Source organism: Rhipicephalus microplus, chromosome X (assembly GCF_043290135.1).
Source record: "Rhipicephalus microplus isolate Deutch F79 chromosome X, USDA_Rmic, whole genome shotgun sequence".
Classification (NCBI taxonomy): domain Eukaryota; kingdom Metazoa; phylum Arthropoda; class Arachnida; order Ixodida; family Ixodidae; genus Rhipicephalus; species Rhipicephalus microplus.
The window spans coordinates 164,977,130-165,003,811 of NC_134710.1; the positions used below are offsets into that span (position 1 = coordinate 164,977,130).

General features: G+C 41.5%; 1 protein-coding gene across 6 annotated transcripts in view; it reads left to right on the forward strand.

Annotated features, from left to right (window-relative positions):
* The window catches only part of LOC119177121 (tetratricopeptide repeat protein 5), an 80,832-nt gene that overhangs the window by 34,648 nt on the left and 19,502 nt on the right, over positions 1-26,682 (forward strand). For 5 of the 6 annotated variants that reach the window (XR_012887084.1, XM_075878137.1, XM_075878138.1 and 2 more), the window contains one exon: positions 3,876-4,020. Coding sequence is in view for 5 of the 6 variants with exons in the window: in XM_075878137.1 (XP_075734252.1) it covers positions 3,876-4,020 (145 nt within the window). In the remaining variant the exon portion in view is untranslated. Of the gene's footprint in view, positions 1-3,875; positions 4,021-14,084; positions 25,939-26,682 lie in introns of those variants that run through there. The other variant, XM_037428509.2, reaches the window with a different exon arrangement.

Sequence of the window (26,682 nt, forward strand, 5' to 3'; positions counted from 1 at the left end):
GATTCATTTTGTTATTTTTATATCCGCATTTGTGAACTCGCATGCACAGAACTCGCATACACCGAATGGAATTAAAGCATTGAGAGTGCTAGGCCACAAGTACGCTTCACTAACTTCAGTGGATGTCAAGCGTTCTTTTTTGCATAAAAGCAAATACTGATGAAAACAAGCACAATTCAAGCCCAAAAACTTTGAGATGATACTGGTTTTTCACTGTTTTCATAGCCTTTCTCACAATGTCAAATTACCGCAGCTTTCACCTAAATCTTTTCAAATGGTTATGCTTCTTGTTAATCCTTTTTATGGAAAAAACAAATTTAGCTTTCTCAAAGCACAGAATTTGCCTGCTGTGTATGTTACAAGTTGAATATTTGTCCTGAGCGTGCGACTGAAGTAATTATGCATTGTGCCTATATATGCCTAAACAATAGTTTTTAACGCCTATTTATGCTTAAATAGTGGGCTTGTGCGAATAATGAATTTAAGGTTCGAAGCGAATTCGAAGCTAATAGTGGTTTTGGTCGAATAATTTGGAATCGAATTCAAATAGTATATATGACACATAAAGAAAAATGGGCATATTTTTAAGGACCTAACTAACCTGCACAATAATTAAAAAAATTTAAATAGGGCCTTTATGCGAATGTCATTTTATTTTTTTTTTCTTTCAAAGAAAGTCGAAACAACTTTAATAACAGGATTTGTTTTTTGGTGGATGTAAGTGATAACCTGTCAAATACGTAACATATTACAATTTACTATACTTAGAGCATATAAGCCGGCATAACAAGTTTTAAAGAATGATGAAATGGTTTGAGGGTAATAAGTTCATTTAAAGGGACTGTGTGACACTTATTTCAAGTAGGCATGGAATGAATTCACTAAAGAAGCTTATTGCTTCAAGAATTTACCGCGGCAGAAATGTTTAGAATACGTCCAGTGCGCGCTGATTTGCAGCTATTTGTCGTACGCTGCAATTGCATTCTCTCTTCTCGTCCCAAAGAAAGTGCTGGAAGCTAAGCAGGGAAGTATGGCAGGGGGAAACAAAATACGTCACATATGCTTTCTGAGAATGTGGAATCATTTGCCATGATAACAGAGCAATCTTTAGCTGACTGAGAATTTATTGTAAATCACACGCCTGCGTGCTGCGCTATAATATTTGGCTTGCATGTCTTGGTAGCCTCGACTAACAATCGGCAGCGTTTGCTGGCATTGCTCAAAGTGTTGCAAGGCCCCTTAAGGGGGGGCTTCGCGGCCGAATGGATTTATTTTGAGTAGGGGCTTTCATGGTTCAACACTCCAACGCTGCAGTGAAACCACCTTTACAGGCAGTACATTCGGATTAATATGCATTTATTCGTTCCTTGCGAATACTTCAAAATTTTCAATAACTTAAATTGGAATCGAAGCGAATTCGAATACCCTATCGTTCGTTCAAATAATTGAAGTGTTTCAATATATATTTGCACAAGCTTACTAAATAGCAGTCTTTAGGGCCTATTACCTAAAACATTCTTTTTTTTGTGCATGAAATTCTGGTCTCTAGTCATAAAACATAGATATCTCCAAGATCTCGTAGGCAATGTAATGTCTGCCATTTTCTAGCACTTTGTTGATGCGTGTGGGTATCGACTAATTCAAAGATTTAATAACATCCGGTCGGCGGCGCAGGTTTTCCTATTCTTGTACAATCACTTGCGACAGGGTATTAGCCGAGCGGCCTTTATTGGCTCGTGCGGACAGTCGCTTCTTGAACATTCCCCTGACATTTTCATGGGATTTAAGTCGGTGCCGCATGGAGGCCACTCAACTGGTAAACAACATATTCTTCTAGCAATGACTGCACGACAGGTACTTGGGTGTGTTGAAAAAAGTAGCAGCCATCACTGAAGGGACCATCCAGCGTATACGGAATGAGATGTGTGATGATGACGTCGCAGTACCATGATGCGGTGAAGGGCCCTTTCAGGCACACAAGGGGACCAAGGCCATCTTTACTAATGGCTCCCCACACGCCCACGGAACATCGTCCACTGGATAGAACACTCTGTGTGTAATTAGGCAGATATCTGCAAGATACTAGCATATGATCATGTTCCAGTGGTGCATCTAAAAATGTTGTGATTGCTCTTGTGAATGAACTGTATACTGATATTATTGAGTTTGCAAGAGAAAAAGTGTGAACATCATTAGATAATACCAAAAGACTCGCCAGCAGCTTTTAATTAGCTTCTGATTGAGTATTACTATAAAATAATCGTTAACTTGGTGTTTTCATGCCCCGCCGCAGTGGTCTAGTGGCTAAGGTACTCGGCTGCTGACCCGCAGGTCGCGGGTTCGATTCCCGGCTTCGGCGGCTGCATTTCCGATGGAGGCGGAAATGTTGTAGGCCCGTGTGTGCTCAGATTCGGGCGCACGTTACAGAACCCCAGGTGGTCGAAATTTCCGGAGCCCTCCACTACAACGTTTCTCATAATCATATGGTGGTTTTGGGACGTTAAACCTCACAAATCAATGAATCAACTTAGTGTTTTCTTATCATTATACCAACACAGAAAAAGTTTATAAGTTCCAACACCTCATTTTACGTAAAACATCTTGTGATGCAGAAATATTTTCGTGAGTTAATTTTGAATACACTGTAAACACACCTGCAGTTCATTGGATGCGAAACCTGCTTTCATTTGTCCCAGAACGTGAAAAAAGTCGACTCGTCGCTAGAGATGACATCGCTCCATTTCTCCGTTGTCCAATCTTTCATTGCTGTGGCGAACTTAAGTCGTTCTTGTAGCTGGCAGTCTGAGAGACAGGGCTTCTAGGCAGTTATGAAAGACTGCAGGCCAAGCCCACACAGCCTTCTTCTTACAGTCTCAGATGATACCGTGAGCGAGAGTGCTTCGCGGATGTCTTCTGCACTTTAAAAAGGATCAGCCATGATGGCGGTCATAATCGGGCAGTCTTCTTCTTCAGTCGTAGCCCTAGGACGCCCACTGCGCTCCATATCCGTGAATCTGCCGTCTTCGCAGAAAGCCTGAATAATCCTATTCACGGCAGTCCTGCTCCTGTTGGTCCGGCTACAAATTTCACGCTAAGGTACTCCTTCTATGAATAAACGCACATAGTGCCTTCTTTCGTCTAATGGAACACAAAGTGGCACCTTTCCAAACAGGCAATCACAATGTGGCCTGAAACTAATGATATGAAGATTGTGCCTATGTGTGCAAGAAAACTTTCTATGCATCTGCTTTTTCTTTATTTTTGATGACAGTGAAACACCTCCCTACCCTTTCTCTCGAGACACAGAAGCAGCATCACTCATTGAATCAAGATGCTTCCAAACCGAAATGCGCCAATAAACGCTGCAAGAAAAAATCGTTGCAGCAATTTCTGAAACTTATCTACACACTGGCCCACCACTCAAAACAGGTTGCAGTGATTGCTCCAATACTGCTATCAAGGCAGATATGTGGCGGTCTTACCGCAGACAGTGCTCTACGCCAAGACTACGAACTAACAATGTTATGCAGGGGAATAAAAAATTGGCATGCAGGCGAGTACCAACAAGGCTGATAGCCAGAATAGCGCCCTTGTCGCCACTAGGTGGCGCGGATAGGCAGTTTGGCACATGCTTGCGCTGTCCGCAAACTTTTGTGGTGGACTGTACCTTTGCTGATTTTATTTCGGTGGCTTGCACTGCCCTCTATGGACAACAGCTGCTAAACAGGACTGTTTTGTTTTCATCAAAATCTCCGATGACACAAACATAGGTTCACGAGCTGATTAGGAGAAGAGTATCTGCAGGGGTAAAGCATGATACAACATTCAGTATACTAAAAAAGTATGCCCTAAAACATCTATTTGCTCTCTTCCAGCACTATATGTGTTTTAGATGAAGATGCTTCCTGTGTTGCTGTGAATGTCTACAATATGGCTGATGGACGAGGATTTGTTATTGGAGATGCTGTCGTGATTCGGGAGCCAACTTTACGTCATATTCAAGTTAATCATAAAAACCATGTAAGAACTTTTGTTTTTTCAAAAATCTTGTGTGCTAACTAGGCATAATGGCCTTCTATTCCTTTTATATTTAGCAATACTTTTTGTACAGTGTAGCCCATTTATAACGAACCCACTTACAGCAAAATAGAGGTTATAACAAAAACTATTGATTTCTCATTCCAATTTCTGCATTTCAATGCCTTTTAAGTCTAGTTTTAACGAAGTATATAAACCCACCTCAGCATATATAGTGAAGCATTTTTTTCGAGAAAAAAAATGCTATCAAACATCTCTTCGAGCTTTCGCACGAATCAAAACGGTCAAAAAAGCCGCTGATTCTTGACTTTCCTTTCTCTCGGCTCTTTGCAAAGGCTCGCTTCACCGCATCACACAGTCGCCCGGTCGTCGTCGCCAAAACAAGTGAATGCTTCCTATTCTGTTATCCAGCGCCAGGCCGGCCGACAGCCAATAAAAGGTTGCTAGTATCTTATCTCATCACACTGCATAGTACATCCCCTGGCTTGCTTCACAAGAATGCCGCCCCACGCTTTAAGCCTTTGGGCCACCCATGGGGCCGCGCCTGCCGAATTGCACTTGTGGTGCCGCATCGTGGTGAAAAAGCAAAGTAGGTGCGCTCCTAAATTGCTTTTTTTCCATGGCGTAGCGCCACCAGCGATGCCTGCCTAAGCCTGTCATACTTGTTCGCGTGGTTGGTGTGGCTCGCGTGGCTCGTGTATGTAAACAAACCAGTACAGTTTGAACAGTAGAAGCACTCGTACGCTTGTTCAGCTTTGTTCACTGGTGAAAAGCGGGTCATTGCAGCGCACTTGGTCTTTTTCGTGGTAACAGCTTGGCCTGCCCTGTGCACTGATGAACTCTTGGATAATCTCGAGTCCAGTGATACCTGGAACGTCGACCTCATCCACGGCCAAATGAAAGGTGCTCTCCCTCAACGTGAAATGCGCTATTTTGGATGCAGTTCACCAGAAAATCAAGATCAACATTGCACGGAAGTAAGGCATAGCCCAGTTCACTTTGGCGACCATCATAAAGAACAATGCCAGGAAAATCAATGCTGTTTTGGACAAATACTTTGGCAGCGGTGAGTGAAAGCGGATCTGCACTTCCACTTACAGCAATGTTGAAGTGGCATTCTACAAATGGTTTGTAGATGCTTGCACTAAAAACGTCCTTCTCAGTGGGCCAATCCTGCTTGCATAGGCCAAAAGTCTGGGGTTTGTTCTCGACCATGAGAACTTTAATCCAGGCAATGGATGGTTGCAGCAATTCAAAGACAGTCATGGCATCATGTATACGAAAACATTGTAGGTGAAGCTGCATCTGTTGACGAGGACGGTCTCCAGCGTTGGATGGAGAAGCACAGGTGCCGCATTCTTGACACATTCGCGGAGAGGAATATGTCCAACGCTGATGAAACGGGGCTGTTTTTTTTCAGTTACTGCCAGCAAAGACTCTCGCGGCAAAGACGGATTAATTCATGGAAGGAAAAAACAGCAAAAATTAGATCACGGTGTTGGTGTGTGCGAACATAGATGGCTCAGACAAGCGGCTCATATTGGTTATAGGCAAACATAAGAAGCCACGGGGCTTCGCCAAGATGCTGTTGATGCCGGTAGCGTACACACATATCACCAAGGCATGCAGGACAGGGACATCTTCCGTAAATGGCTCACTGGCTCACTGACTTTGACAAGAAAATAACCAAATAAGCTCGAAGAAGCGCAATTTGCTGCTTCTGCTTGACAACTGCAGTGCACACCACGTCAGTGCACATCTTAGCGCTGTCGAGGTCCTTTTCCTGCCTTCCAACACAACTGCCAAGATGCAGCTGATGAACCAAGGAGTGATCGCAAACTTCAAAGTCCACTAGTATGGCCGCCGTGTCATCGAGCGTCTTCTCATCCACATTCGAACGTCGGATCACTCGGCTGGCTTGATGATGCCACTGGTGAACGCATTATTTTTCGTAAGTGGAGCTTGGAGGGACGTGAAGTCTTGGACGATCCTCCATTCCTTTTAAAGAAGCGGGTTTCTCGCGGGGAAGCAATACTGATGAAGAAGAAACAACGGCAGCTGGTGCCACGGTTGTGATAACTTAAGGCAGCTTTGGGAGGCCGCTGGCAATGCAAGCCTTGTCCCAAGCGGGTTGGATTACTATATGGACTTCGCTCATGTGGATGAAGACCTCGTCGCAACTGAGAAGCTCACCACCGATGAACTAAACACTAGTGTCTCGGAAGAGAAAACAATCGTCGATAGCAGTTCCTAGGACCCCGAAGGCGACGACATTGCTGCATCACAGCCACTGATCTTTGGAGTAGCTCTTGCAGTTGTCGACGCACTGCATATGTATTTGAGTTCCGAACCGGACAATTGCGCTCTCATAGACGGTGTTGAGGACAGGGTTCTAAAACAGGCGCTCACGAAACACATGCAGGGAACCCTTGACCACTTTCTTCAAAGGGTATAAATAAAATTTTCTTCTTGGTCTGATTGGTCTGCTTGAACTTTTTTTTAAGAGTCCAGATATAGCAAAAAAGTGGTTATAGCGAAGTAATTCCCAATTCCCACCAAGTTCTTTATAACTAGGCTACACTGTACATGCATTTTTTTTCAGTGCCATGAAATGCATTTGCCACTCTGATCACATTTCCGGCAGGCTGAATACGTGCATGATTATTTTTGAGGGAGCATTTGAAAGGTCATTCTGTTTAATGACTGTAAAAGAGTAACTGTAATTTATTGTGCTAATTGTTGGCCCTCTGAGCCTTCTAGTTGTGGTGTAGTTACCATCAAGTGAAGAACACGGCTTGCTGAATAAAGGGCTTTCATAGAACAGAGGCAAAAAAGAAAGAAGAAAGGGTGAGCTGCTGCTGCCATGAGAGCACACATCAGTTCGTGAGGAGCATCAATGATGATGATTAGTCTTCTGTTATCTTCAAAGAGTGTGCCGTGTAAGTCGGAGGTATAGTGATTAGACAGGACACTGGTAAACTATCTCAGCAGACGAAAAATCTTTTCGGTAGACGACAAACCATGAAAGCCTCAAATGCAACCGACAAAATAGTGCTAGTGGAGTTTTCGAAGTTAGTCAATAGGCGTAAGGTAGCCAACATTAGAAGGTATACCAGGTAGAAAATTGAGTAGGCTGTAAAAGAAAGGGCAGAAGCCTAAAAGCTGCAAAGGCAAACTTGTGCATAGGCAAAAATTAGATATATGCATTGAGAAACAAGGAGGGCAATGTCATAACCAATATGGATAGGATAGTCGAGGTGGCGGAGGAGTTCTACAGAGAGCTGAGCAGAAACCAAAATTACTAGGATGATACAGTAAGAAATAATATTAGTCCAGAGGAATTCGACATCCTACCAGTAACAACAGGGGTAGTGAGGAAAGCCCTAGAAGGAATGCAAATAGGCAAAGCCGCTGGTAAGGATAACGTAACAACGGACCTCCTGAAAGATGGCGGAGAAATTGTATAGAAAAACTGGCCACCTTGTATACGAACTGTCTCATGACCGGAAGGGTATCAGAATCTTGGAAGAAGCCAACATCATCTTAATCTATAAGAAAAGAGGTGTCAAGGACTTGAAAAATTACAGGCTGATCAGCTTACTGTTTATTCTCTACGAACTATTTACAAAAATAACAGCCGATAGAATTAAAGCGACATTAGAGTTCAATGAACCAAAGGACCAAGCAGGCTTTTGTACAGGCTGCTCCACAATAGACCATATTTATACTATCAATCAGGTTATAGTAGAATGCACGGAATTCAACAACCCCTTTACATAACCTTCATAGATTACAAGAAGGTGTCTGACTCAGTCGAGACGTCTGCAATAGTGCAGGCACTACAGAATCAAGGCACCGCAGAACCCTACATAAACATACTGCAATTAATCTACAGATGGTTCTCTTTAAAGAAAGCGACAGAATCCTAATAAAGAAGGGTGGAAGGCAGGGAGACACGGTCTCTACAATGCTATTCACCACGTGTCTACAGGAGGTTTGCATTGCCCTAGATTGGAAAGAGTTAGAGAAAAGAGTTAATGGTGAGTATCTTAGTAACCTGTGATTCGCTGATGACATTGCCTTGATGAGTAACTCAGGGGACTAATTACAGCTAATGATTACGGAACTGGACACTGAAAGCAGAAAAGTATAGGTCTGAAAATTGATATGCACTAAACTAAAGTAATTTGCGACAGTCTCAGCAGAAAACAGCACTTTGCGATAGGCGGAGAGACGCTGAAAATCGTAAAGGAATATGTCTACTTAGGACAGGTAGTAACTGCAGAGCTGAATCATGAGAGTGAAATAATTGGAAGAATAAGGATGTTGTGGATCACATTCGGCAAGCGTTCTCAATTCATGAATGGTAATCTGCCACTAACCCAAAAAAGGCAAGTATATAACAGCTGCACCTTGCCAGTACTTGCCTACAAAGCAGAAACCTGGAGGCTTACAAAGAGGGTTCAGCTTGAATTGAGGACGATGCAGCGAGCAATGTAAAAGAAAATGATAGGTGTAATCTTAAGAGACAAGAAGAGAGCAGAGTGGGTCAGGAAACAAACCGGAGATGATTACATTATAGTTTAAATCAAGAAAAAGAAATGGACATGAGCCGGGCATGTAGCACGTAGGCAGGATAATCGCTGGTCATTAAGTGTAACTGACTGGATTCCCAGAGAAGGCAAACGCACGAAGGGGGGACAGAAAGTTAGATGGGCCAATTAGATTAAATGTTCCCAGGGATAAAGTGGCAATGAAAAGCACAAGACCGGGTTGATTGGCAGATCATGGGAGAGGCCTTTGCCCTGCAGTGGGCGTAGTCAAGCTGATGATGATGATGAGGGTTGATCAATAGGAAGTTGCAACTTGAGTAATGAGCACCTCTTGAAGTAATACTCTCAGAATTGTGTTATCTGCCATGAGGGAACATCAAGTGTTTTTATTAGGTCAAGTCAACCATTACAAAAGTATCAGTAATTAAAGCTTTTGACCTGTAATGCTTCAAAGAGCATAAAAATTGTGATAATAAATAAACAGTACATTAGTGTGAAAATAACATGTGTAAACAGATTTTCCAACAGGGGAGTCAAGGAGTTAATGGCTCCTAGCACCGACTCATACTTTTCCCGCAATACACTTGATTTCTATTACTATATTTTTGTGTGTTGGACTTAAGGCTGTTTGCGAAATGTCTTTGTGCCAAATATATGGCGCAGCAGCATTGTAAAAAATCTGCTTCTAATGATTTTAGTGATAATGTCGGCATGCACTGCAAAGTGAACACATGTATTCTTTCATATTGCTGCTTTAGCTAAACCTCAATATATGTGGATGTAATGACTTATAAGATATAATGAAGTAAATTGCAGTTTATGTCACCACTATGACAGTTAATTAGAAATATGCTTATATAACGAATACCAAGTGAAATGAAGCTGTTTTCGTATCAGATGAATGCATCATAAGGATGTCTGTATAATCGGTTGTTCCTATCTGAACCACCAAGGCCATGACAAAACAGTTGAGCTCTCTGTGATGCATTAGCAGTTACATTAAAGTCTTCAATGAGCTACGTAGTATAAATAGCTGGTGCGTCTGTCTTGTACACCAGACTATTGTTGACTGACGATTGTGCTTATCATTGTTCTTTTTAACCTTAGTTGCTTTTGCTGGTCATTTTAAGCGAGTTAGACTCGAAATGAGGCCAGAAAGACCAGAAAGAGAAATATATTTTAAACCATAAAGTTGTTAGGATGTGTTCATGAAATTTCAAGAGTAGCACTAAGAAATATTTCTAACAAGCATGCCAATTTTCATTAAAATCTATTTAGAAATTAGAAAATGAGTATCGAAAGTCACGTCCTCACTTAACTAAAGCCTTGGCTGCTCCATTCACCCTCACAATGTTTCGGTATAGTCATTCCAAAAAGTTCTACATTGATTTCTTTAGTGCTGTTATCCATCACTATTCACTAAAGCTATTTGCAGCCTCAATAACTGGCTAAATTCCACTTCTATATTGGCTGTATCCTTGAATCAAAAGGCATACATGTTGATAATTGCCATCTTTATTGAATATGTTTAGTCGTTCGGATAGTTCTTAGTTTCTTAGTAATACCTCAGGCATGTGATGAATTTTTAATCATGATTGAGCCAGATTAGGATTCAATTTGTCAATCTCTATTGTCTTCTTTTTGTTACTGTGTGAAATGTCATGTTGATCAAGCTGAACTATTTTTGACACTGCACTGCATGACGGACCTGTTAGGGATGTTTGCAATGCATAACAGCATGGTAAGCCAAAATATGGAAACTAGGGTGCCACATTGGGGTCAGTAAAAGTCAGCTAGAAAGCCATTTGTAATGCAAGCTTTGGAGAAGAAAGCATTAAGGGGAGATACGAGTAGAAAAATGCAAGTTTTTTCAAAAATTGCATATTTTTTGCTTTTATTTGCTTTCACAAGTTTAGTTTTTTTACATTCATGACAAAAATCTAAAGATTGTAAATAAACAGAAAGGAGGTTAAAATTGCTTTTAAAAAATATCGACTGAAAGCTTGAAAGCGCTCATTGTCTCAAGTGCCCTGGAAATTGTCACCTGGCTGCTTGTCATTGCATTTCGCATGAGGAGTTCACTAAAAACCACATGCTCAAGATAACCATGATATACAAACTTTTAAGATGAAAGAAATCATCTTAGAAAAACAAATCTTTTCGGCACAGATCAGCTTTCACTTACATAAATGAGTCAAGATCTATTTTTGGGCCACTTCTTGAGTTTGGACATCATGTTTTGGTACTTCTCATAGCACGATGTGGATGAAATTTCGCTCACATATTCTTTAAAATGTGAAGGTTGTAGATATGTCCTTTTAAACTTGATATCATCAATTATTACGAACCTAATGTAAGCAAATACTGTGAGCTGAGGATTCTAAGAATTTTTATTTATGGTTTTCTAGTCCATTAACTTGTCCTATAAACAGTTTCTTGATACTTATTTGTATTCTCAAGTTAATGTAGAGCAATATGAGCCATTAATGGCTTATAATGATGAAAGTTTAGTGGCATAAAAAGTTTGTCTAATACGAACTATATTTTACGCATCGTCATGGTATAAAGCGACAACTGTGCAACTTTCTATAAAACTTATTACATATTTGAAATCAGCATAAATGCCTATATAAACTGCAAAAATTTAATTTGCTTTGGCTACAGATTCTTGCATCTTTTTTTCGAATGGCATTTAAAGTCCTTATACAGAGAAAGCCTTGCTGTAGACGTGCCGCAAGCCTTGACCAACACCTCCTTTATTTTTTTCAATGCCAGAGCAAACATGCGCTTATCAACGGGAGCTGTCGATTCGCTTTAGTTCTGGGAGTGGTCGGGATGCGGTACTTTTCAGGGGTCGGGCTAAGGAGCCTACATGACCACTTTTGTTAGGCTGGAGACAACTCAAAAAGCGCTTAAAAGAAAAAAACCTGCCAAAATCAGTGCGCAGTCAGGTATGCTGTTGCCAGCTTCCACCAAATATAGCATATTTTTTTGTGCGCCGCCATTTTGTGGCCAGCTATACAACTCCCTCTCCCAGCTACTCGTGATCTGCAAGATTATTAGTGACTTGCAGTGTATTTTCAAAGGCCTCTTTTCAGGCTAAAACCTTACTAAGGCAAAAGCCTTCAATACATCAGGCGTGAAATGTTGATGGCGTCTAGCATCGGCGTCAACACGAAGTATTGGATGCGTCAAGTGCAAAATGTAACCGGCGGCGGCGTCCAGCATCAGCAACACGTTACCAACGCCTTTTGTTACACGCATCTAGCTCGAAACGTAAGCGTCGATGGCGTCATGCAGCGTCGGTGTAAACACTAATCCTTAGATGCATCAAGTGCGAAATGTAATCGTCGGTGGCGTTCAGCATCGGCGTCAACACCTAACATGCAAAGCTTGAAACATAACCATCGGTGGCGTTGTCCAGTGTCGGCGTCAACACGTTACAAGCATCAAGCTCGAAACGTAACTGTCGGGGGTGTCTAGTCTCACCGTCAACACGTTACATGCATTAAGCGTTAAACCTAACCAATGGTGGCGTCGTCCAGCGTCGGTGTCAACACGAACACTTGAGTGCATCAAGCGCCAAATGTAACGCTCGGTGGCATTCAGCATTGTTCGTCCATCCGTGCGTCTGTTCGTCTTACTGTTCATCCGTCTGGGCATCTGTCTGTTTGTCTGTCTGTTCGTCCGTCAGTTAGTCCGTCTGTCCGTCCACTTCGTCCCACTCGTCATCATTCACCTCGAGGATATGCTGTGATTTTTTTTGTGCTATTTGGGACTTTGATGTATCTAATGCTTTGTGCTGACACCGAGGATGGAGGACACCGATGTTTACTTTTCACGCTTGACGCATCTACTGATTTGTGTTGACGCCGACGCTGGACGCCACCGACAGCTACATTTTAAACTTGACACATCTACTGTTTCGTGTTGATGCCGATTTCGGACACCACCTGTGGACACATTTCCCGCTTGATGCACCCAATGGTTTATGTTCACTTCGAGGCTGGATGACATCGACGTTTACATTTCTCGCTTGATGCATCTACTGTTTTGTGTTGACACCAACGCTGGACGCCACCGACAGACACATTTCACACTTGATGCATCTACTGCTTGGTGTTTACGCCGATGCCGGCCCGTATTCTCGAGGATGAAATTGAGCCAGGTGCACATGGAGTGCGGGCCACAATATGATGCGATAGCATGGCAATATCGTCTGGCATTATTGTGTTTTGGCTGGTTGAGGGGCATTGGCGGCATGTAGTGGGTCAAAGGCTGGCACTATCAAAGGCTGGCACTGCCCTAAAGCAGGCGCTCACGTAGGCTCCCTAGGTTGCGCTACTTATGTCACACATGCTTTTGAGCGCTTTCCCCCAAAGATGTGATAGGTGTGTGGCCCTCTTCAATATCATACGTCTGTCAGATTTGTTCCTTCATGCTCCTTCTTTGTGGCTGGAAGCAATGCTGCCGCCACCTCACAGCGCTAGTTATGTAGCAGCGTCACCGTTACGAGTCCCCATTGGATGTCCGCATAGCACCACGAATGTGGACATGTTATCTGAAAACACCGTATCACTTCAGAGCCACCATGAACGGCAACATTGTGATAATGAAGAATGCAAGACGCCACCCCACGAATCTGTGCTCAGCTGAACGAAAATTGCGTTATATTATTCCTTTCGTGAGGCACTGCATGAAGGGCTCTCTTTCCCATAACCTCAAAGCAGAGGCGAAGGCTACGTGATGGGTGAGAGCAGGCAAGGGCTAGAAGAGAGAGTGGTGAACAGCAAGATCGGGCGCATCTGGCTGCCAAGGTACCACCACCTTTATAAAATAAAGGTGGCAGTACCTTGGCAATAGTCACTGGCTTTTTGTCACTCGTGATCACATCTATTTCCTGTGAATATTCAAGTTCCTCACTTAAGTGTGGTCTCTGGATGCGTTTATAATTCTCTGTTGCATATGACAATAGGTCATTAGTTCCTTTCGGATGCAAAAACTGTACAGTTTCACCATATAGATACAAAGTGCTGATCTTCAAGAAGCTGTAAATCTGTTCCCCTCAAATAACTTTGCAGCATCAGTAAACGGGAGATGGTTGAAAACAAAAAGTGCCTAGACAGATGGAGCGGGTCTGTGATGATTTCAAAATGTGTTCTCAAGTTGCTCGTCCGCACTTTATATTGTAGCATAACTCAAAGTTAAATTAATCATGTGTTTAATTACAATACCAAATACATAGAGCACAGAGAAATTAGATGAGTCGGGGGCACATGACCAAGTATATGCATATTTTGTTATGGAAAATTAATGGAAGATCTCAGTGGGCCACTCATTGTGCCATTTCTTTTACAAGGTAGTGAATGCGTGGAATTAGTGAAGAGGTAAGTTCTTGCTGCTCATGCCATGCTTCTGATGGGCCCAAGTTAACAAGCTTTATCAGCTTGTGATGCCAGTGTACATAACATACGCCTCCATTTATCCTTGCAGGAGTTCAGCTTTCCTAGCATACGTGTTGACTCCCCGTTGGACCTTATTGTCAATGGGAAAGTCATGAGCAATGAAAGTAGAGCGCCTCCTCGTCTTCAAGTTGTCAAGTTATAATCGAGAAAGACTAGTGCCATGTTTTCTTGTACTATTGGGAGATTTTAGCTTGTACGTTTACTTTATTGTGTTGTTGTGTTACCGGATAATGGAAGGAATCTGCACATGCATTAGCCTTTAAGAAACGTATATATCCTACGTGCCAGATTGGTTTTGCATTTATGTTTACGTTTTCATACATAGTTACTTGTGATGTCTGCTTTGTGAAGCTCTAGTTCTGAGCCAAAATAAGCTGAAGTGCGAGCGATCACCTTGGTTCAGCTGGATTACTGAAGCTAGAGTGACCTAGTGGTATATCGAAGTCATAAACATGAGAGGTCTCAAAGCCTCAAACCCCTCACAGGCTGGATAGGTGACACCATCTAGTGGAGTGATGATGAACCAGGCAAGTACAAAATTGTGATTGTGGAAACAATATGCATTCTACTTCTGGTGTAAATGCCTCGCAGAGACATAATTATGAATGGGTTGCCTTTTCAATAATTTTTGCTTTCAAAAACACTGGGCAGAAAGAAATGTGTGCATCCGTTAGTGTGGTTGCACAAAGTGTCACAAGACTGTTATGCATACACACTAAAAACATTCATTATGATCTATCAACAGTGGTGATTCAACTTTGTCTAAATTGTATATAGTTTAAATGCAGCTATCATCCCCATTTGGTGGCATGCACAGATGTAAAGGTGCACATTTAGGTACATTCGTAAACATTTACATAAGGTGGAGCTGAAAGTTACACGAAGTAGCTCAGTTTGGTATTCCAGTAACGTGGTGTCGTTAAAATGTATATGTACAAGCTAAAAGCCCATTTTGTCTAGCTAAAGTTTCGTTGAAACAAACACTAACCGGCTGGCCGATTGATGACTGTTTTGTGTGTTGGTGATTACTTTTTTAACTGCAGTACAGTGATGAAATTGTGCAAGAACTTTCTGAGAATTGATTGCTTTTCTTATATAACATGGCATGTGCTATATGTTGATGATGTTAAGAAGAAGCTTTAGCTCATGGCTAGCTCTGATTTTTTTGTTCAGAAGTTACCTATAAAGCACTAAAAAGAGACAACCACCAGAGTCATTTAAATGAAGTTTACTGCATTTTAGTGTGAAAGTTAAATTCTAGAAGCTGCAGGAAGCAAAGCTTTAATGTATAAGCTTGTACGTTTTGCAAATATTTATGAAAAAATGCAAGCTGAAAAGAATTGAGGTTTGAAGTTTCTAATGATTTCTACCCCAAAAACAGCTACTATTCTATTTCTGTGAAGGCTTTGTACAAGAGCATTTAAAGCTGAGAAATTTTGATACAATGTGCGTTTATAGGTAACAAAGTGCTACAGTGGTTAAAATCTTTTAAATGCAAAGCATTTCTTAGCGAACTTCAGCAACTTTGAGCGTATCTATCTATCTATATATCTATCTATCTATCTATCTATCTATCTATCTATCTATCTATCTATCTATCTATCTATCTATCTATCTATCTATCTATCTATCTATCTATCTGTCTGTCTGTCTGTCTGTCTGTCTGTCTGTCTGTCTGTCTGTCTGTCTGTCTGTCTGTCTGTCTCTGTCTGTCTGTCTGTCTGTCTGTCTGTCTGTCTGTCTGTCTGTCTGTCTGTCTATCTATCTATCTATCTATCTATCTATCTATCTATCTATCTATCTAGCCGCTTACGTTTAAGTGCTCTAGTGGTCACCCTTAACTTGGTGAGAAGCAAAATTAGCATGGGAGGGTAAGATGGTTTGACGAGTATGACGCACTGGTCAAGACATGAATTTCACAATCACGTCGCGTACGTCGTCAAACACTTCCCGCCATACAGTGGCACATACCCATGGGTGAGTATGTGCCGCTGGTATGCGGGTATGTGCCACAGGTGATTGACACTTGGTATCTACCCAGAAACAACGATAACACACATGGGCAATTCTAATGCAAGAGCGTTAAGAAATACCCTACATCGGTAGTGTCAACTTGACGAGTGCAAAGAATAAATGTCAGGGTGCCAGCTGAAATCAAACCCAAACATTCTGCGTGGCAATGGAGCATTTTACCACAGAGCTACGCGTGAACTCACAACTACTTTTAAAATAGACGCCAATCTTCATGAAATGTCAATAGTCTTTGCAGTGCTGCCTACCCAATTTTATAAACATTACTTATGTACTCCTTTGATAAGCCGTCACGTCGGGTGAACGGGAATTGTGGTTAGTTGCCATGCGCTGAAGTTGATTTATGTAGCAGTGTTTAGGGGCCAGCATTCTCGCGAGCATCAGCGCTTCACATCAGCTTCTGGTGTTGCTGATACACATATTCCAGTTGGCATCGTTGCACAAGTGCAACCAACTTGCTGAATCAACATCTGCAACTCTTCAACATATGTCTGTGCATGCAACATTTGTACATATATTTAGCGCCAATTCATGACGTGTTGTCAACAAAAAAATTGCAACATGGTCACCTTCCCTCTACATGCTTCGCATAATGTTGATTCCCAGGTACGTGGGATCTGCCGAATTTTTTATGAAAGTACTGTCACAACATCAGAATACTAAAAAAATCTGTCCTTAAAAAGAGAGCAGATATGCATAATTTTGCAAATAACTGTATAGTTTCAATCATTGTAGTTGCTTTTGTGCAGTTTTATTTAGAATGTGGTAGACCTGGTATGAAAACAGTTGAAGTTGAACATACTTATAACATTATTGAAGAGCCACAATTTTTTTTACAACTGTCTGTTGTTATAATTGGGATAAAAAATAATAAGTTAATTTTATCCATAGGATGAAGCATTTATTGTTATATCAATGCATTAGACAATTTTTGAGAACATGGAATATTTTTTTGAATGCCTTGGGTTTATAAAATTGATAGTTCTATAGAAAAAAAAACATCCATGGGGCTGGCATATCTTCTAGCGGCAGACTGTGTTGGCTTGTTTAACTGTAAAGTGGACATTGTGTCATGCATATATGTGGGCCATATGTTATTTGGGGAACCTATTGGCGAACTCCATTGAGAGAACAGGAGTAGAGGGACAGGGCACTGAGGAGTGGGGAGCAGAGCACTAAGAGCAGGGCCACTCAACCTGCCACTGGAATGCGCCGTGGTCTCGGGGCAGGGGAGAAGGTGACGAGTAGGGAGACCATGCAACTGAAACATTTCAAGCCTCGGCCTATTCTTTGTGGGGTAGCAGCAAAATACGTGTGAAATCGGTCAGCCACATATTTTTCATTATTCTAACACCAAGTATGCTTGTGCAATGACTCATTCGGCAAAAGTCCAGCTCTCATCGTAGCCATCCCTACAAAACAGTGGTGTCAAACTACACATGGCTGCTACCATTGCTGCCACGCTCGCTGGCTGAAAAAAAAGTTTGGAGGCTGTGACGTTCAAGGACCATGTGACTCGTCGTACTGTGCCCACTCCGCTTTTCAAGCGAGAGCACTGCGAACTGCTGCTGGCTGCTCTCGACGCAGCAAAAGCACTCTCGCTCTACCAATGGATGACAGTGCTCCTGCACCTGTTCGACCACTGAAACATGCCAGCTCTGAAGAGAGCACTTTAAGCGTGCTTTTGAGTGCTCCTGCTCTCCCAATAGAATTCGCCATATGTGTAATGCATGTAGCTTTCCTACCAACATTTAGTCAGGTGGCTAAATATTGGTAAGATAGTACGGCAATATTGTATTTTGGTGTAAAGATGCCTTCAGCTGGCAGGCACTGTTACAGTTTCTGGACATAACAGCCAAAGACAAAAATGAATAAACAAGAAGCTAGTGCCTCTTGCGACTTAAATGGAATAATTTTTGAATATAAGAGTGGGATGAACAGGAATGCATCAACAAGGTTTTACTGTACTTATTTAGGTCTGGACTTCAAATTTCTCGTGACCCAGATACTTTTGTAAGAGAACTTGTTGTTGGGCTAGTTGGTAGATAATTTCGAAAAGTTAATTAGAGCGCGAAAACTTGACACGATCACTCACACACGTACACACCCATGCATCAAACACACAGCGCTCACTTCCAACTGATTTATTCATAGCTCGAAGGCTTGAATATATACAGGACACATTGTGCGCACACACACCAAAGAAGGCCAACAGCATACATTATCAAAACGTACAGTTAATCAATGTCATAGCCTTAGAGCGATAAACTGAAGTTCGCTTGGTAACAACGAAATTGAAGGGGCGCTTACACAGGGATTTTTATTTTTTTCAATGAAAAAGGCTTCTAACACTTCACGTGCAGTTTTACTTGCGCTTCTGCCCAGAATGCAACTTTTATTATGTTTGACGAAAAGCCCTTTCTTCAGCGGCAAGGAATCTGCATTGGTTCCTGTGTCGCCCCGGTCCTTTGCGATATTTTTTTAGCGCATGTAGATAGGGATTTGGACAATGCTTTTAAAGGGGGGAAGGTTTTAAAGGTTTTTAAGTACGTCGACGATTTTTTAATTCTTTTAGATAAACAGGGTGACCTTACATCCCCTGATTTTATTTTAAACATTTTTATAAGACTAGGACGAGGGCTTTCCTTTACTGTCGAATTGCCTCAAGAAGCTTGTCTGCAGTTTTTAGACTTAAGCCTCACGTGGAACGATGAGCATATTTGCTGGTCTTATTATCCTCGTGTTGAGAAGCAGCTGTTGCCGTACGATTCTGCCCACTCAAAGATTGTGAAGAGGGGCGTTGCGTCTCTTTGCTTAGAATCAGCGCTAAAAAAGGTCGTGCCCACACAGCATGAAACTTAGTTTCCTTAATCAGGTGAGCCGACTAGAGGCTGCTGGGTTCCCTCGATCGGTCATTACGGCCGTTGCTGAATCACTTCTGCAGAAGTTTAAACGTGGAACACGGGAAGCGATGACTGCTACCCAGCCCTTAAGGATTAGGCCACAAGTTGTGCCTTATATCCATAAGGTCTCGCACAACCTTAAGAAAGTCGCGGCCAGGCACGGCGTACCGATGGTGTTTTCCGCACCAGAAAAAATTGGAAGACTGTGCCAAAGTGTGTGCGATAGAAAGAAGCGCGGCTGTCAGAAGAAACATGAGAGGGCCTTTGTTAAGTGTTCCATGGGGGTTGTGTACTCCATACCCTTATCCTGTGGAAAAGTGAACATTGGCCAAACCGAACGGTGTATTAATGACCGATTAAGGGAACACGCCCAAAAATTAACGAAAAGAGATGACAAGTATGCGCACCTGGTTGCGCATGTCATCTCGTGTGGTTGTGACGCACGATTTTCTGAAACGAAGATTCTGGGCAGAAGCGCAAGTAAAACTGCATGTGAAGTGTTAGAAGCCTTTTTCATTGAAAAAAAATAAAGATCACTGTGTAAGCGCCCCTTCAATTTCGTTGTTACCAAGCGAACTTCAGTTTATCGCTCTAAGGCTATGACACTGATTAACTGTACGTTTTGATAATGTATGCTGTTGGCCTTTCTTGGTGTGTGTGCGCACAATGTGTCCTGTATACATTCAAGCCTTCGAGCTATGAATAAATCAGTTGGAAGTGAGCGCTGTGTGTTTGATGCATGAGTGTGTGCGTGTGTGAGTGATCGTGTCAAGTTTTCGCGCTCTAATTAACTTTTCAGATACTTTTGATTTGCCTACTCGTTTCCCATAACCTGCACTTCACTTCCATTAAATACAATCAAGATACCTTTCTTCGACATTGAGCGACAGTTAGCGAATTTCATCATTGTTTATTAATAGATTAAAGAGCTGGCAGTTTTGTAGTCAACTTTTTTTGTTTAACACGAAAGTGTTTTATGTCAGATGTTCACCATGACTCTGCCGACGTACTTCTGTCATGGAAATGGCATTGAAAAATATATACTAATAGATTGTAAAAAAAAAAAAAACAGAAGGCAAGCATCTGTCGCGTGGACTCAAACCAGCAACCCCTCTATTTCTAGCACGCGGTGCTAACCACTACGCCACAGAGGATACATTGTGTGGGATGCTAACGGCAAGTCATTTATATACACCATACACATTAAGCAATCCTCAGAGCTTCGAAACACTAGCACATTTTTGTTATCAATGGTGACATGGCACGACAGGCTCACGTTTGGCACGCTCTCAAGATCGTCGCCTCCACAAAGTGCCATCTTTGCGGAGCATGGTCTCTCCAGTGCGCGCGCTTATCAGACTTGTAATTGAGGAGATAACGAAGGTCACTTTGCATGCTACGATGGCCGTGTTCACGATAGGAGTGTGCTGCTGACACACAATGCAAGAATTGTGGCAGTTGTTTGCGATTGTCCTGTGTAAACTCGTGCGCTCATTTCGTGCGTCTTGCTGTTTGAACAGCGCACTTTAAGTCTCGAGCTGTGACAGTTGTTGGTCTGTGCTCATCCGGTGTATGCCACTTTCATGCGTGCTTTTTGCTTGAGGTGTGCGCTGCAAGATTGAGCTGCTTGCCGTTTTTAACGTGGCTTTCCAATTTGTTTCTGGTGCTGAAACAATGCACAGTAAATGCTTGACTACCACTGTAAAGACGCTTTTCAATACCTTGTTATACCGATTTCTATATATAGGGGTATCAGCCATTCTTTTTTTATTTATTTTTCATATTTTCAGTGATGCATCTGAAAGATTCATATTTTAAATTAAAAAAAAAACTGCTTCCAACAGCCACTAGATTTTAACTTTTTATATGAAGTTGAATATACCTTATTTTATTCACTGTCATAAATGCTATGCAACACAATTTTCCTGTTCTCATGTATAGGAGTCATGAGGTGAAGCTTCTTCCAATGGAGATGTTGCAAATGTACTGGTGTGTGATGTTGTTTTACACTTGTAATGAGAGCACCCTGAGAATAGTGGATCTTTTGTTATAGCTATAGGTAGAAATATTAGAGCCAACTTTTTTTTTCCCCATTTGTGTCAAGTTTGCTAGCTGGTAGGCAGCAAAGAAGTTGTTTGCCTGCATGTTCATTATCCAGCTGCTGGTTGCATTATGAGGAGAAGGCTGTATGCTAAGAGGTTCCTTTTGCTTGCACCTAAACATTGTACAGTATGTCCTAGCTAACTTTTATCAAGCCCTGTAGGAAGGAAGAGCTTGGTACTTATGCAATAGTTGGGCTTCTTTTACAGTTAAATATAATGTGAGGGATGTGTATTCTTACAGTGCAGAGCTACCTGCCATTGTGTGAAGTGCTTTGAGTGTTTCAGCAAAATGGTGTTTTAATATGTCCACATTTTATTTTAAAAAAGGATGGAGAGTTACTCAGCATACCTAGCTGAGATTTTAGTCAAGAGAATGAGCAGCTGTGTATGTGTTTTGTATTGTAGCACATGGCTTTGATAAAGGTACAAGCTTGCTCCTTGGTTTTTTAGAAACTAACAATTTGACCATAGCTTGTACATTTATAGTTAGGCCAAATAACCTATGAATTCTTGGCAGGAAAATGGCCATGGTCTGCTGTTTACTAGCATGTGAAGGGCAACTGTATGTAAAAAAGTGCCATGGTAAGTGTTGCCATATTTTTTAAACGTATGTTGCTAAATTAAGACTAAGAACAAGAACTTTTTATATATTCAGTGACAATTACTCCTAGTTTGTCACTGTCTCTGTTAACTGAATTTGGGTTATTTGTAAAACTTATCTGGCTTATAAGAACAGGGTGTTGGCCGTCTATCTATAGGCCATTTATTCAGGTTACATTATGTTTATTGAGGCTAGGAAGGAATAGCGAATTCACTAGCAAAGTCTAGAGGGCTTTTACACTACTAGCTTAGCATTTTTATAGCAACAAATAATAACAACTGACTCGCTGCATTTTCCTTCGATTGTAAGGTTAGATATAGCATGCCTCGATTTGCCTGAAAGTTGGGTGCAATACTCATTTGTCTGAGCGACAGGAGAACCCGAAGTGGTGTGCTCAAATTCTTATGTAGCATAGGCACTTGAACGTCCATGCCTGTGCATAGTAGATGTCATAAATGTGGTCAGAAATAATATTGCGAAGCATTTCAGTAAATGTATTCAGCAAAACTGCAGAATCCATCCTGGAGCTGTTTCTGTAAGTGCACGGTTTTAAGAATATTTTCGAAGCATTCCTTACTTTTGAGTTGCAAAAACATCAGCAATTGCTCTGTTGTGTCACCATACCTGCCAAGTCTCCCAGATTGCCCGGGAGAATGCCAGATTTCGACCTCTTCTTCGCTTTGTACAGTTGTCATGGAAATCTTCCGGAAATCGAAGTTTCTGTGCGTGATCTGGCCGCATTGACAAAAAAAGCAGCTCAATCCGCTACATGTTTTTTGCGAACCTACACCATTTTATTATAAATGAATTTAGGAGGCGTTCATCTAAACGTACAGTAGAATCTCAATGATGCGAAACTGCAGCAGATACGAATTCGGGAAATTCCCCAGCCAAATCCCACTGTTTCCAATGGGCCTAAGTTAGAATGTTCTGAGCACTTTCCCTAATCCTGGTGAGTGATACGAACTTTAGTGCTGAAATCGTTGAAGGAATGGGAGAGCAGCATGCTCGAACCTTTCGAAGTATGTGTGCGACCAGCGCATGCTGTGTCTTATACAGTGCATGTGGTTGTCATTGCCACAACTGCCGTGGACGAAAGCGCGGTCGTTCTTGACAGAATCATGTATGGCGACGACGTAACTGATGGAATCCTGAAAGTGTGCGAACGTCCGACGCTCGACCAGTCAAAACAACGCTGCTTTCCGCAAATTCTGTGGACAAAACTGCGGAAAATACGATCGTAGATATTATAAAGTGATTTCGTTTTGAAGGCACATGCGTTGCCAGCGCACGCATTTTGAAAAAAGGAACTACTGTTTGCCACAACCGCCATGCTCAAAACTGCAGTCGCAGTGACGTGATAGCGATCTACGAGGTCCGGGGCATGCGGCTAACGCAGCTGTACATTAAAGGCAGTAAAGACGCAAATAGGCTGGAAGCGTCTTGGAGTTCCTGTGCAAAGAATCTAGTAGTGAGCGAAGCTTTGACTTGCGCTTTCGCGGCAGCCGGCTGTGCCATTCCGTCCGTTCATGTGTCTCCCAGAAAGACATACGCGAGTTGTTTTGATGGAAATAGATTTTGGTAGTTGTTTTGGTTCTTTGACCTTCGTGGGAAACCCTACTGCAACCCCGATGGTGGCGCTTGCGATTGAGACCCCCCTACCCCTCTTTTTTTGCAGTTTTTTGGTTTCTTTTGGTGTCGAAAAAACAACAACGGGCAAATCAAATAATTCAGTGCAACACCTCGCCCTACGTTGTGGAAATCTCCCGCATTCAGAGCCCTTGGGCATGTAGGTGTCACTAAAGAGGAAAGGGGCACTAAATGTGTTTACAAAGTTTTTAAAATACGGCTCCTGGTCATAGTTCATGTTGCTTGTGTGGCTGACAAAATGTGTGTACTACTTGAGGAACATAATGACAAGGTAGGGCCTGATAACCAGCTTGTGTTGAATTTTCACTTTGGGAGGTACTGGAATCACATATGCGATTTTCGTGTAAGCGTTGTTTAAAATTGATTGGGCTGCATCGAGTGCTTTTAAAAGGCTGTTATTTAGCGTTATGTAGTAAGCCTTTCTTAATAGCTAGTGTCCACGAATCGCTAAACATAATTTTAGCATTTCTAATAGTGCAGTAATCAGGAAATAAGCATTTTCTTGTGGTTACTACTTATCAAGTTGAATGACATTAAGTAAGATTTATTTTTAGTGCTGCTATACATGCCATTGCTACTGGTTTATGACTGTGGTAGCTGGCATCAGTGAAGTGAAAAGTGATAGCTATCAACGAACCTGCTTTTCATAGTTCTGTAATAGTTAAAGCAGAATCTTTAGGCACTGTCTTACAAAGATCCCAAAATTTCTCTGAATACGTTATTGTCGCCATAAATTTGGTACGAAGTTAGCATTAGAAAAGAAGGGTTAGGTATGGATTTTGATGTACCTAGCAGTGCATTTTAAATTCAAAGGTTCTTCAAGGAGCTAGAAAGCTGACTGGAGAGATTTCAGATATTAAGTAGCAGATGAAAAAACACTAGCTCTTCGAGGTTATAGAATTTTTAGAGTAACCAGAACATAAATAATGGAGGCTATCGTGTGACATTGTTTATAGTTTTTTTTAGTAATTGGAATATGCTGTGTTCTTTAGGCATTGCAAGTTTGTACATGTTACTTGTGGTGAACCAACATTTCTTTTATTTATGATTTTCGTTCTGACAACAATAAGTAAATATGCACATATAAAGGAGTGCATTCAATAGTTTACCATATTTGTAGATGAAGTCTGTTACAACTGTACACTAGCTCTAGGAAATAGTAAATCTTTTCACAAATCAAGGAATAGAGAAATGCAGGATTTCTAAGACCAGACAAGGTTTATTTTAGCTGCAGGAATTATTTTTACATCTGATAGTGCTGAGGCATATGAACATTTAATACAGTCTGATATACTAAATAAAAAACTGAATTTTTTCACTGCAGATGTGCTGTGGTTCTGTTGGGGATATAGTTAGATATTGAAAGGGATGATAGGTGTCAGAGATTCTGTTGGCACTTCAGAAAGGGTTCATGAGGGAAAAACCTAATGAAAAGGGTTTTATTTTGGTCATTTTGCATAGGTATTTTGGTCATAGAGGTCATGGCTAATATTACGTTTTGTTAGCCTGTTGGGTAAGCCAGAAAAACATAGCAGTATCCCGGTTTTTTAGGGCTGAATATTTTCGCTATAGCTGGTGCACATAGGCACTCAACCTTTCTAGTATTTGTATGCAGAATGAAATCTTGTGTTGACTTTTGATGTAGCTTATTATTTTTTTACTTGAGGTGCCGGGTAGCTCCAGCAGGTGGAGTTTTTTTTTTTTGTAGAAGTCAATCATTGCTGGCAAAAAATTATTTTCTGTGAATGGCATTACTAGCCAGACACGAGCTGTGTAAATAATATCTTACTGTATATTTGAGTTTCAGTACACAAGCGTACTTTTTTACATTTTAGTTTCCTTTTGCTATTATCTGTTGAGATAATTACTCTAGCCTTGAATATGGACTGAATGAAACTATTTTGCTGCAGCTCCAGCTGCTCTGTCCCAATTTCACCATTTGAGAGGGCATGTTTTCCCAATAATGTCCCGACTGTGGGATGCATCTTTGTAAATAATGCATGTTTGTGCTAGAATATATTTAAAAGTTATTTTTTCTTTTTGACTGTCAATTTCTTGTGACACAATATGTTTTGTCACCTTGCCTTGTAACAGTTGTTTTTTCCTGCTTCTCACTGGTCATACTGGGATATGAACTGGTCATAGTGCTTTGTGCTTGTATTCTAGCAGTAGCCAAAAAGAGTACAGCACAGTTTTTATTGTTTTAATCACTCGTTTCTTTATGTTTCATTTTAGTTTCCACTTATACCTTGATGATTGTAAGCAAGGTGTGTATTGCACATACTGGTATAGCAGACAGTATGTCATATTGCAACTTGAGTTTTGTACATAAACTTTATGCTTTGAAAAAATGCATGTAGATATTATATTTGCATATTTTGAAGTATAATGGGCTACTTTTCAGCTTATGTATTTTTTGTGGCCTATGGGCTTTTTTTCTTCAGAATATCATATTCTTATTACATTTGTTTTGTGTGTGAAAACTGTTTGTTGAGGAAAATGTCCTGTACTGTTGCTACTTGCTGAGCCACTCTGTGATTGTCTTTTTTTTATGGTACAAAGCTTCTTGATATTAAACAATTTTGCAACCAAATAGATTTTGACCGACGGTGCTCTTTCACATATATAACCTGAAAGCGATGTGGAAAAAAGGGGGTTCTTTCTGGACAAGCTGTCATAAGTACCGCAGAGAGATGAATTGGTAATCAAGGAGATGGACTGAAATGTTATGTGGAGATTATGCAAGATGAGCATCGGTTCAACAGTGGTGCCGATTGTACCAATTTGATACTATTCCCCGTTTTTGCGCCGGGCTGCGCCAAAACTATGAAATTTGCTGAAATTGTGCTAAAATGCCCGACCAGCCTCAAAGTTTTCTCAGTTGCGCCTATTTCAGAGAGAAACGTTGGTCACATTGGCTATCTGCGTGCAGTTTGCATCATCAATCAATCCAAGCGCGCAGACCCCAACCCTAAACCACGGTGTAAGATATATTCCCATTAGGTCAGGGCACTTGCGGCATGCGATCGACCAGGTAAAGCTACAAAGCCACGCCCCATTGGTTCAATGACCATTGCGGATACCTGTCGGCGGGACAACACAACTTGAAGACAAAAAAATGTTGCCGTAGCCACCAACGCCTCTTGAAAAATATGAACTCCCTAGTGAGCAAACGTGGTTTCGGCATGTTATAGCTAGAGCTGGAAGCGTATGCCGCATTTCCCACTTGCGAACACACTCGACGTGCTACGAAAATCGGCGCTGCCGGCGACCACGTTGCTTGCCATAGGAACGGCACATGAAACATTTTTCAGCCTTGAAGTTGCATTGTCCCGGTGA